This window comes from Schistocerca americana, chromosome X (assembly GCF_021461395.2).
Source record: "Schistocerca americana isolate TAMUIC-IGC-003095 chromosome X, iqSchAmer2.1, whole genome shotgun sequence".
Lineage (NCBI taxonomy): Eukaryota > Metazoa > Arthropoda > Insecta > Orthoptera > Acrididae > Schistocerca > Schistocerca americana.
In genome coordinates, this window is record NC_060130.1 from 473,852,777 (window position 1) to 473,866,530 (window position 13,754).

Consider the following 13,754-nt stretch of genomic DNA (forward strand, 5'->3'; position numbering starts at 1 on the left):
AAGTCAGATGAATGAGTTATGTCTTGAATCGCGAATGTGGTAACTGTTGCAGCTGTGGAAGACCCCCACGATCTTGCCTCTCACATATACTCGGTAGTGAGAGAGTGGATTCAGCATTTTATGACAACCAGAACTGTGAAACTAAGTACACAAGAGGTAGCAGTCATGTAACCTGACCCCATGTGAGGCCGATGTAGAGTATTTTAAAGCAGACGTTTATCAATTTCTAGTACCAATTTGTGCCACCAGTCAAACATGTCAGTAAGAATTCACTTGGCCAACTTAAACTTAAACCATAACCATCACATGACAACCCAACACCTGCCCAAAGCAAGTACAACCATCTCCTGAAGATGTATTCAACATCTATTACACCACCAGCTGTCAACCATCACAACAGTTCTATTCACATAATTAAACTGTAGGTGATTATAGTGAACAGTGGGACAAATATTTTGGGTGAGATGGTTTTGCAACATTCATTAGCCACTCCCCATTGTGGTAGAGTGGTACCAGCCACTCACCTAGTCACTGAATTCAGGAAAACTAATTGAAACGAGCATCTGTGGAGGTGAATCCACCATAAGAGGGAACCCACCATGGATAACAGTCACTAAGATGTCAGGAAATGTGATGGAAGTCATCATCGATGGCCAACCTATCTAGGAGCTAGCCAACTCAGAGGTTTGTTTCTCTGTAATGTTGAATGCTTCTCATTGCCAGCTGAAGAAGTTGTATTCTGTGATATGAATGCAATTGTGTTGATACTTGTAAATGGGAAATATGCCCAGCTAAGAGAAACATGTTTTGCAAGAATAACTATCACTGATGGAACACAGTCCTTCACATTTGTTGTGTCAACAGAATGTAGTCATAATATCATTCTTGGATGGTACTTCTTGCAGGCATCATGAAGCTATTCCAACAAGTACATAATAAACATTGATATGGGTGTGTGTTGTTGAAGCATTTTTATCCCACAATGATCAACAACAAGAATTCAAGTCACCAGGCTAGATACTCGCTTTTACTGTGAAGCTTTAGCCAATTGCAAAAAGGTACTCAGACCCACAAAAGGAATCTACATGATAGAGACGATCATAAGTACTGCAGGTGTTCAATGAGAACTTAGTCTCACTAACTGTTATGAGCTGCCACAACTCATCCCTAACAGGAGCAGCTGGACAATGCAGGGGAGGAAGCTACTATTGAATTACCTATGGGATCTGGCCTGAGGAAAGAACAGTGTCAGAGAGCGATAATCATTTTGTGTTAGTTTTCGAATGCTTTCAAATCCAGAGTGGTAAACAGACAGACATTATGCGCTAATGGTAAAACATCATGTTAAGACTGAGACTCATCCTTCAATTAGCCAGCAGTCATATAGTGTGTTGCCAGCTGAATGATGAATAATGCAGCTGGAGTTGCGAAGGTACTGCAACATTTTATCGCTAAACCTTCAGAGAGTCCTTGGTTCTCTCCCGTGTGAATAGTGAAAAATATACCTGGCACATGGTGTTCCTGCATTGTGTAGTAACCATTGAACTGTGTCAAGAAGAATAATAGCTATCCATTCCAGCTGTTGACAGCAGCCTAGATTGCTCAAAAGAAGCAAAGTTTTTTTTTAACTAGGACATATAGACAGGCTGTTGGAAAACTGAGGCTGACAAGGCCGACTGAAGAAAGATTGCTGTCATAATTCCTGATGGTCTGTATGAGTTCAAAGTTATGCATTTAGGTCTGTGTAATCCCTTAGCCCCACTTGAACATATGATGGACAACTTTCCTCGACACCTTATATGGACAACATGTTTTTGTTCGCTGGAAGACATTTCAAGAACATGTGAGCCACCTGAGAACTGTGCTGAAGAATGTTCATACTGAACGCCTCCCCCTGAATGTGAAAAATTCTTGAGTCATTTAGTTAATGGCAATGGAGTCTATCCTGATCCAAAGAAAATAAAAGCAAGCACAGATTTTCCACCTTCTCAACATGACTGTACTGTGAGAAGTTCCTTCAGGATGTGCTGATCCTACCAGTGATTCAGAAAGGACTTGTGGAACAATGCATGCCGATTGCATGAACTGCTGCAGGGAGATGCTAAATTTTCCTAGAATGGGTCGCAAGAAGATCTTTCCTTGTCTTTAGGGATGCAAGAACGTCATCTTCAGTCATTTTTATGACAAGAATGCTGATCCGGAACGTCACAACAACACCAACAGTTATGGGTTAGGGGAATCTCTACTACATCGTCAGGTAGTTGCTGAAAAGGTTATAGCTTATGCGTCCAGAGTACTCTCTTCCAAGTCTGAGATGATCTCCTCTCCAACCAAAAAAATGCCCTGAAATTGTTTGGGCCATGATCTAGTGCAGCTTTATTTATTTGCAAATTACTCATGCTGGTGATGAATCAAGATTCTCATATTTAGATGACTATCATCATGAATCAGTTGGGTTGTCTGGCTAGATGGACACCAAGGCTTCAGGAGTATGGCATCACAGTGGTGTACAAAAACAGATACAAACACAAGGATGCATTTTGAAGTACCTGTTTGGTCACATGACACACGTCCAAGCAATAGTCAGGTTTACCGGTATGTAGCAGTTCCTTGACAGTGATCATCACAGCAGTGGTGACAATGACCATCACAGCAGTGGTGATGGATTCTCTGAGCTGTTCCAGTGTTCTTGGCAGTGTGAGTACCTAAACACAGTCTTTAATGAGCCCCTTTAGGAAAAATTCACAAGGCATTAGGTCAAGCAATCTGGAGGGTGGTAGGCGAGGAACAGAGCCACATCATCTTCACCATTTTGCCAAGTCCATCACTCTGGAAGTTTGTTGTTTACCTAGCAATGAATATCAATGCTTCAATGAAAGGGTGCTCTGTCTTGTTGTGAGATAAAATTTTTGTAATCAGCAATCATTTTACCAGATAAATGGAAGGTTGCTTCACCACTGAACTTCAACTTGAAGGCAAAACTCTATTTTTGCTTTAATGTCATTTTGTCAAGGCACTGCATTCCTAATGCCAGCTGGTGGGTGCAATGCAAACTCAGTGAGTTTACAGTTCTATTTACGCATCACGTCAGTCATATTTGTACATGTAATGCTTCGAAAAAATGTAACTTTGGAAAGGAATGGATCATTTATAGTAACCATGCATTTAGTAGCCTTGTAACTGGGTACTAATTCAGTGTTTTTTATCAGTGGAGAGATCATCATCAGATTTTTGATTACAGGCCACATGTCTTGTGGATAATGCAGTGTCTAATGCAGTGCTGTCCATTGCCACCTACATCCTAATGCCATTGATGTTTTGCCAATTCCTCCTTGTTTATGGGCAGCTTTCCACTCGAAGGCCAAGAGGGTACCCTGAACCTCTAGCTATTCTTCCACCCTCCTACACAAGGTCATTTGTATAATGAGGTGAATCCTGAAACTTAAATTCTTCTGCTTCCATTACTGCTGCTGTTTATTCATGACTTAAGCAGTGGCCTCAGTTGCACCAAGACCTACAATGATTTGAGTAATAATCAAAGTCACCACTGCTAGACCTTGATGGTCATTTACATATGTGTAAAGAATAAAAGTTAATGCTGTATTCTTCTCCAGGACACACCAAACTGCACCTCCTTTTAACTGTTAAAATATTAACCGTTCACATGCAGCCCCTGAGTTTCATAATGTACGGCACTGAGCTGAGTTACTGATAAGCTTTGAAGCACATGCCTTATTTAAAAGATTGAGAGCTCAACAACAAAATTCAAATGATGTTGCTTGTGATCAGGAAGTGTTCATACAGCTAAGAGCAAATCTCCATGGTTTCATTAAGATATTCAAGTGATGTGTAAGGTAAATTTGTTGTAAGAGTTAAATCATAAAATATTAAATGCAGCAAAGCAAATAAAAATATGCTCTTAAAAATGAATTTTACGTAATTAAGTAGAAAGTACTAGAATCAAATTTCAGAGTTATCTTAGTTACCTATGTCTTTGTCTTTTTCTAAGCAAGTTTGTGTCGTGTTTCTAGTGAAGATGTAATTAGCTAATTTTTAAATATACTAGGCATTGACCTGTCAAGCACCTTATAGTTCTCTTGTTTATAGTTCGTACTTGTAAATTTGCATGGTATGATCATGTACTGAGATGAGAGAATAGAGATTGTTTTGGGATCTCAATGGGTTAAATTTTGTTTCTGAAGCTATTGTGCTAGCACAATAATTTTACCTTGTATTTTCTATCATCAATGTAAGCAATGTATGTAAAAGAGTGTTGTGAACATCTCACCATCACATGTGGATTATGTACAGTAGGTAGAAAGATAAGTTAAGGTTTGCCGATACATCCCTTCATGAGATGTAATTCCTGTTACTGATGAAAGAGAAAATTATTTTAGAAAATAATACCTTAGGTATTTAACTATTTGGCCAATCTGTTTATGTCTCTGTAATTTTATCCATTTTCTTTTGTTTTATACAATTACTTAGGCAGTTGAATACCTCAGAATTTCCCTTTTCTGCACTATTGAATGAAGTATTTACTTTCCTTACTACTTGGTTTAAATACCCTCTTTACTTCTCTAATTATAGGTGTCAGTTCCTCAGACAAGAGTATTGGACAGCCCTTTACCTCCAGACAGAGCTAATAATGTAAGTATTGTCACAGCTGATTTAGTAGCTCTGAAACTGTTGGCTGACTGCTTCTTCAGGAACAGGAAGTCCTCTTAGATTGCTGCAGCTTAGTTTGGTAAAACAAGTGGTACATGCTTTGTACATAGTAACTGCTGCAAATTGTTAGTTAATCCTTTTATGGTTTATTTTAGAAGAGGCATTTTTGCTGGCATGAACATTTTAAGTTTTTTGTATAATTCATATTGGATTACTGATAGTACAGTATAATGTTGCAGTTCATTTGTAAAAAATTTACAGCATGGGCAATGATTTTCTCAATAATAATACAAAAAAAGAATAATAACATTAAAATGAAATTTTTTAAATGTATGTACCGTGTTGTATCCAGCTCAAATTTCCAGTTTGTCTGGCATAAATTCATCCACTGAGTAATAACATTTCAGTTTCTGTGCCTCACATAGCTTTGTTTTAAATGGACCTAAATTCATCTGCATCAACTTCCCCTTTTAATTTATTATAAGTGTTGATTCATGTGTAGTGTTGATTCATGTGTAATAAGGTCCCTGTGCTTACAGTTTGAGGTGATTGTAACAAATGCCATGGTACTCCATAGACCAAATAATATTTTTAATAATTATAATACATACATAATTATAATACATCATAATGTAGCTGTGTTCTGTTTTAATTTGTTGTCTAGAATATTGTTTCTTTGTTTAATTACTTTAGCATAACTTCAAAGTGGGGAAACTGAGAAGTTGTTCAGTTTCAGTGTAACATAACAGTGTAGTAAGTGATTCCATTCTGGATTTAATAGTTCTGGTGGCAGTTCGTGTCAGAAAGTTGTTCTCCTTATTCTGTGAAATTAAGTAAAAGATATGGACAGGGACAGTATTTGTAGTGAGTTAAATAAAGAGTATTTTTCAAAATATGATTGGTTAATGATTTCATCAGGAGTAACATTTTAAAACTTTTTAAGTCTACAGCACTGAATTATATTGTCTAGTGCTTAATCAATGTAAAAAATTTCCTGTATAAGAAGTTAGTGATGGAGCAAGCACTGGAGTGTAGTCTGTAATATATGTGTGTAATTACATATCACATCCTCAGTTTACTTTGAAATCCTTTTATTGTATATTGCAGATCTGCTGTGATGTTTTATCACTACCAACCATTATACTATATTCCTTGTTCTGAGCAGTGTCCTCTTCTTGTTTAATTTCAGGATTCAGATCTCTGCGTAGGAAATCGGATAAGTTCTCCAGTTTCAGCTGAAGATAACAATGTTTTAAGTACAGTCAATATTGATTTAGTAGATATACAGGTAAGCGGTTATAGTTTTGATGTCAACTGATGTTAATTAACTGTCCAAACTTGATACCACCAAGCCTTGCATTTCATGTTGTATAGAATTAAAAAGTGAATCAGTCTAGACTAAATTTGTTGAGCTGACTAAATGGTATTGTTGTAAATATAAGTGACCAGAGAAGATATCAAATGTAACACATTGGTAAGCTGTTAAATGCATTTGTGTAGAACAATTACATTGTCTGAGTTATATTTTAAAGTATTTAATTAGTATGAGATTTTTATCTATGTGAAAAATGTTTTTTCTAGCTTGAACAAAGATGTGTATGGTAAAATCCAAGTTGTTCCACATGGAACTTCTCATGCAGGGACTGTCTGGGAATGAGGAACCTTTGGTCAGGGAGTCAACACTTTGTGCTCAGTATTAGTGGGTATACTCCAATTAAAATTACTGTACAGATTATAGTGGGGGCAGGGAGTAGCATTGCCAGCATATGGCTCACACTGCACATACGTACAAAAGAGGTAGCAGAGTGGACATGTGATGGCTGGCCACTACCACCCGACTAGCTGAAACCTAAATCACAAAGTAATTTTAATAGGAGAATAGTGAATTAACCACAACTAAGGAAATGTGGTAGTAAGAGAATCAAGCCAATAGAAAAATTGAACCTAAATAAAAAATACTAACATATTATTTTGTTTGTAGAACATTATGTTCCTCATTATATGAAAGTGATAAAATCTTTTGCTAAACCCAACTTTTCCATAAGTTGCAAAATGCTAATCCATGGTGGATTATGAATCTGGGACCTTTCTCTTTTTTTGGCACTTTCGTGACAGAAAAAGCTATTAATGAAGAAAACATTGTTCATAAACTTGATGTCATCTGTATTTATTTGTAGCTTAGGAAACTTCTACATGTGTGTCATGGTTCCATAATGTAGTACATGTTCTTGAGCAGAGAGCAGTTTTGTAAATCAATCACTTGCATTTCCAGATATGCAATGCAAGATTCAAATAAAAAATGGAATGGTAAATGATTTTCATTTATTTTCTGGGCTACACAGGTCCTGAATACATTTCTCAGTACTATGACCAAGCTACACAATGTTTTCGCAATAAACCAGGAAACATGTATCTGGAGGTAACTGTAGTGAAGACAGACATTTGACAAAAGTCCAGTTTACTCTACCAGGCTGTCTTTAAAAAAGTTACAGCTCATGCAGGAATTCATCTGTAGATCCCTCACTGGAAGTGTCATATTTAGATTATTTAATTACACATTTATCAGTGAGAGAAGGTGCAAATGTGGAGCACAAAGGTCATGTGGTGGGCAGCCAACAGTATGCACCTATCCACTGGGCAAGTTGGGAGTACCCATGCCCCATGAGGCAGAGTTGGAACAACTGTCTGTGAAACTATCAATAATATAATACAGTACATAAATATAAATTGATATTCAGCTGATGTAAAATACCACTTTCACAATCTCCATTTACATTCTAATACTTCCTACCACATGTTACGGACCTTCTGGGAGAACAGTAAACCACAGATACTCTGTAATCATTTCCATTCTTTGGTGTGGATTAATTTTTTGTAATTACAGGAATGTGGTCTTCAATCAAGAATAGATGACAGCCCTCCAGCTGCAAAGGAAGATAACACAGTTGTTGTCGTAAGTACTGTCATTGTAGATTTAATGGTCTGATACAGTACAGAACACTGTTCACAATTTCACTTGTAAATAATACACTTTAGTACTAAATTCTTAATATGTAGAACATGTAGTACATATTTTGTAGAATTTTAAAATTGAAAAAAATCAATTTACTTGTGATGAGTTAACCCTTTAATCTGTTAGTCTCTGTGAATGAACTTATCCTACTGGTGGTAGTTTAAACAGCTTACTGGTATAGGAACTTAACATTTTATTTAAATTGCCACAGTACAGGAATTAAGTGTCACAAATTAATGAAATTTTCAGGCTATTTTAACAATAGATGTTTATTAAGTTTAAAAGATACTTCGTCATGTAAAGTGAACTCTTAGTGTTGTATACTTTGAGGCACTCTGAAACAAAGTGATGTACTGCTGTCTTTTCCTATCAGATTCTAGCAGTTCTGTTTCTAGAAACAGTGTGGTACTGATATGTGTATCTTCTGTTGTTTTTCAGCGGCGTGAAACCCAACGTATGTTTTGTTTGCGGGAATATTTAATAGCTTTCATAGAACACCACATACTTCTTTGCACTTTTTTCCCCCTCAGTGAGGGCACTTTGGTGTTCCGACCCTTCCGGAGCAACGGTCCATCGACCACTGTGCAATGCAGGAAGCCTGGCAACAGACCAGGGAGCCCAGTATATGTGCTCAAGGAAGTTGCTGCTGCTTGACCTAGGTGATATGGGTTGGAGTCTCATCCGTGTGTTCTTTGTAGACTTGTTTCTATGCAGGCAACAATGTTTTAGTGTTGCCACTGTTGATTCCCACACTTTGATGAGCTGAAATCCTCTGTTTTTTTTTTTTTTTTTTTTTCATTACATTATTTGGAATACATATTTTGGCCATTTTATGATGACAGTGTTCCGGTAGGTCGAGGCAGATGTGTATCTTATCTAGACAGCAGCCAGAAACAACAGATTCTTTGGCTGATCTCTCCTGGCATTGTGTTTATGTTAATCACAACTTTATTTAGAAGTGCAATATTGTGTGGGCTAGAGAAGTGAATACAGCAAGAATGTACTGATGAGGACTCTAAGCCATCTTGGGCAGACTGTTCTTAAAGTTGCCCAAGTTCATACGTTAGCAGCCAGGCTTCCTGCACTGTGCAGTGTGGCATTCCCATATCACACAGTGTGGTATTTGTTGCTCATTTCTCCAGCAAGGCCTGTGGAAGTCAGCATCTCCTGTGATGACATTAGAGCCCCTTACCACCTCATGGTCCGTGCACTTTTCTGGCTAGCTAGCATGAAAATTAACTCATCATTACAGTTCCCCACAGTTGCATCTGAATATCATGAGCACCTTCATTGTTGAAATACTGTGGATTCAACAACAGCATCTGACAGAATGCTAAAAATCCTTTCGAGTAGTTAGTACATTAAGGAAGCTACATAGCAACATATTATTACTCCATATTAATTTCTTATCTGTATGAGAGAATTTTTCTTTGGCGTAGGCATTGAAATGCAAAGTTTTATTTGTATGGAAGAACTACAATTGTAGTGTGTAATATTCAGTTAATGGGTACCTAATGTACCAGGCGGTTATAATTAAACTTTCCCTATCTAACACATTACCGTACAAGTACCAGACTTGGTAGCATTAATGTCCAGAGTATGGAGTGCATGATTTCCCTGCATTGCAGTGCCACCATCTAGTTCCAACTATGACCACCAGGTGCCGTGAGCAGTCATCGTGATTCACAATCTCACACACCTGACCAGTTGCAGTGCACTTGTTGACGTGTCAACTTGAGCTGGGACAAAAGGAGCAGGGTATTATTGGTGAAGCTCTATTATCAAAAGAAAAGTAATCCTGCAGCTGCACTTTGAGAATATCAGTGGCTGAAAGAATTACAGAAGGGTCCTATTTCTCCACCTTCTGTGGGGAGCATGATGAAGAAATCTGAATCAACTTGAGAACTGGGCGTCGCTCTCGGAAGAAGCCGAAGACCAGTTGCACCACAGTTGGTTGATGTAATAGCTGTTGCTATGGCAGACAATACTGCATGCATTTCCTGATCATCAGGCAGTGTGCATGCTGTGTCATGGCAGTAGAACATCATGTAGTCAACTGTATGGAAGGTGCTTTGAGCCATTCTCAAATGGTATCTGTAAAAGATCCATATTGTACAGTAGCTTGCACCACAGGACGCACTACAATGTGTTGATATCGCCCTCCACTTTCTCACAAGGACTGAAGTTAATGAGGGTGGCCCTGGTCCATCCTATGGACAGACAAAGCTCATATTTCCCTGATGGGTGAGTTGAGCTTACAGAATTGCTGAGTGTGGGCATCTTCACCTCCAATCACTTTGTATGAAGTTCCTCTTATGGTGAACGTGTCACCCTATGGTGTGGCTTCCCAGCTACGTTCATCATTGGCCCATTCTTTTTTGAACAGGTTGGTGCTCATGGCCCAAAGACATACAGTGTGACTGGCCAGCATTACTGCTATATTCTTCGCCAGCATGTAATACCCGCCCTATAGGAGAGAGACACATTGGACTCGACAGTTTTCATGCAAAATGGGCCCCCACTGCACATCGCTCGTGAAGTTCACCTGCTTCTCTGAAACACATTTTAAAATGATTGAATTGTCAGCCAATTGTTTCTAAATGCTTGGCCTACACAATCATCTGGTCCCACTGCCGGTTATTTCTGGTTGTGTAGCTACCTGAATGACAGGGTTTACTAGGGCAACATTCATACATCCATTGACCTGAAGTGCAGTATGTCAAGACAGGTAGCCTTCATACCCATGTACATGCTTTGTTCTGCCGTGCAGAATGCAATCCTCACTTTCAGAGTCTTCTGGACACTGATGGGCGCCATATTGAGCCCTTTTTGTAGCAGTAATGGTACCAGTATGTAATAGTATGATGTACCATTGCGGCACATTAAAAGTGTTTCAGTTGAATTGATTCTGCATTATTTCCTTTCCTCATGTCCTTGACATTAATGTTACGAAGTTTGGTACTCTTACGGCAATTAATTTCTGTGTTATAATGTGATAAATAGAGCAAGTGTAATTACAACCAGCCAGTATTACTAGATTTCCTGTATTCCCCTTTCGTGATTTAATATTTGCCACTGTATGTAGCAGTTTTTGTCACTGCCATGCAATTCAACATAGTTTATCTGTATTAATTTGTAATTTCTTGTCTGAATAAACCACCTCATTTACTTAATTACAGGAATCGAGTCTTCAAACAGGAAAACTGAGAAGCTCTGTAGTTACAAAAGATGATAACAATGTTGTAAGTATTGCCATTACTACTTAAAGAGCTCTGATGTAAAATAGTTGGCATTTTATTTTTATTTCATTTATTTATCAGGTTTCATGGGACTATGTGATCCAAAGCTACATTGTCACGGAATGGGTCAGTACATAGTTTATAGAATACAGATCAGAAAATTTGTAAACAAAATAATAATAAAGCATGATAAAGTTGGGAGAGAGTATACAAATAATTAACTCCTTACAGAGAAAATTTCTCAAGTACTGTGAGGGACTGGTGTTTGAAATGGATGGAATGTGCTACAAGTAATCGTTTCAGCTTACTAGATACACAGCATAATTTGACCCTTTTCCAGAAATGAAGGGATCAGTGTAAGTTGAAAGACTTTGGGCCAGTGTGGAATGTTTGTGCCCATTGCCAGCCTTAAGTACTAAACAATACAGCACACCATCGTAGTGTTGTAAGCATTGTGAATGCAATTTTTATTCCAGTGTGCTGCCTGCCATGTGAGAAAAAGACAGGGCTTGTTTCCCCCTCCCAGTGCAGCAGCCCATAAATTAGTTTGCAATTGCATGGTTATGCTCCAACATCTCCTGCAAAAGTCCCAGTTGCATTGTATGTATAATATATTTGAAGACTTAGTGCAATTTCAGTGGCAACAAATGTTTAATAAATGTAATAACCTTTGTATTTCATGTAGAATTAAAAAGAGAAATGTGTGGATTTTTTCCATAACCTAATGTGAGTTGCATATAATGTGTTTACATAATTCTGAATGATCAATCTAAATACTACTAGGAGCATTATGCTAATAGTTTTGTTTAGTTATGCAGAATTGTGTTGTTAACTGATTAAGCCCTGCTAAATTTTTTATCTATATGAGTGAAGTTTTTGTAGCATAAGTGTTGAAGTACATTGTATAACCTGTATGTGGAATTAGTGATATTATTCTGTACATCAACTTCAGTTGATGGAAACATTATATTTTGTATCACTTTCAGCATCTCGATTTTTACATTGAATTACTTGCCACTCTGTATAGCAGACTGTCATTAACGTGCAAGACACCACAGTTTATATTTGGACATTTGCTATTTCTTATTTGAAAACCGATTTTTGTTTAATTACAGGAATCTGGACTTTCTATGCAAAAACTGAAAAGACCTGTAGTTTCAAGACAAGGTAGTGTTGTAAGTATCCTCATTATGATACTGATTCTCTAGATCTGGTATAGATTAGTAGTTGTAATTTCTGTGACATAAAATCTTCATTAAATGTCAGTACTTACTGCTGAGAAACTTGTATTTCATATTGAACTGAACAGTGAGTAAATCAGAATTACATCTTCAGTGAGTTTGAAAAGAATATATGAAGTGCATTTTTAAAGTACCATTTTCAAATATGGCCCCTTGCACTCTGTGGTTGCCGTACAGCAAATCCTTGCAAAGTTCCTTTAGCTGTTGGCTATTCACAAATGCCACAATGATCATTTATTTATGAGTGTTTCAAATGGCTGAGCTGATTAAAAATGTCTGCAATTGTGAAATGCACACTGTTATTTGTTTCTTAAATGCAGGAGATACGATAGTTGCCGAAATTCATTGGCAGATTAATGAAATGTATATAGAAAATGCTATTAGTGCTGGAATGGTTAGAAAAAAGACAATGAGAAACAAAATGGGTGACCATTGTTCAGAACTGGTGGCCTGGTCCAGAATATCAATAAACAAATTTGAGAATACAGACACTATAGAATTTCATCATTTCTCATACCTTACATCAGATTTCAAAAACTTTTCTGTATGAAATAGTGAAAAAAAAGTCTACAGTATTGGAAGGTGTACACAAGCGGCAGATTTCCATGAGGATTGGTTTCAGAAGTAACGGTACTGTAAGAACCTTAAAATAAGAGGAACATATGACAGAAAGTTGATCATTGGCTGGGTTTTCTTATGAAAATAAAGTTGTTATAGTTGTTATAATATTGTTTTGGTTTTTTATTTTATTTTAAAATGCCATTTACTTTAAAAATGTGGCTTGTACTTACACATGGGTGACTGATTAAATCCTTATAATCCAAAGGAGTAAATGTTATACAGTTGCATAGAACTGTAAATTGTTTGTTTTGTGTTGTAATGTGCTTACTCAATTTTTTTATAACTGAATTCATTGTTTATTGTCATAGAGCTTCAGCAAAATATACTGTAGTGAAAGATACAGTTTATCTACCAGTGTGGCTAGACTCTACAGCAACATGAGTATGGGTGATAAGTGACTTGTAAATATCATTAACAGAAAGACTGTGTAGGAAGTTTTTGTATAAAAGTTTAGGTTGTTATGTTAGTTTCAATCTGATCCTTAGAGCAAAGCATTTGCCAGCAGATATGAAGATTTGCTAAATTATCAGCTCTATGTGCAAGTAGTAGCCAGTATCTAAGTTTTGCCATTTTAGTGTACAAATATTTTAGATTTCTAGTGTCTGAAATAGACTTTCGAGATTTAACTGCTGGGTTATTGTTTCACAGCTTGTTTTACTGAGGAATATGGAGTAGTAAAAGCTCACTTTTTGTTTGTGTATGCCACGTCATATAAACAAAGTATTATTATTATTAAGTACAATGAGAGTGATAACAGCCCCAAATATCCCTGTTGATCCACTGAACAAGGACTGTTTTTTAATTGTGAAAATTTATCTACCTTGTGAAATTGATGTGTCATATTTAATGTGTTAAAAATAATAATTTGAACATTCATTAACAATATTGTTACATTCCATTGTTTAATTTGAACATTTGGTACAGCTAAAAGTTAATACCTCTGCACTAGGGATGTTTTGTTGCAGATAGAAT

General features: G+C 37.0%; 1 protein-coding gene across 1 annotated transcript in view; it reads left to right on the forward strand.

Moving 5' to 3' along the window:
* LOC124554842 overlaps window positions 1–13,754 on the forward strand; it is a 511,599-nt gene that overhangs the window by 443,405 nt on the left and 54,440 nt on the right. Inside the window, exons 40-44 of the mRNA XM_047128504.1 lie at window positions 4,591–4,650; window positions 5,858–5,956; window positions 7,553–7,621; window positions 10,861–10,923; window positions 12,036–12,095. Coding sequence (XP_046984460.1) covers window positions 4,591–4,650; window positions 5,858–5,956; window positions 7,553–7,621; window positions 10,861–10,923; window positions 12,036–12,095 — 351 coding nt within the window. The remainder of the gene's footprint in view (window positions 1–4,590; window positions 4,651–5,857; window positions 5,957–7,552; window positions 7,622–10,860; window positions 10,924–12,035; window positions 12,096–13,754) is intronic.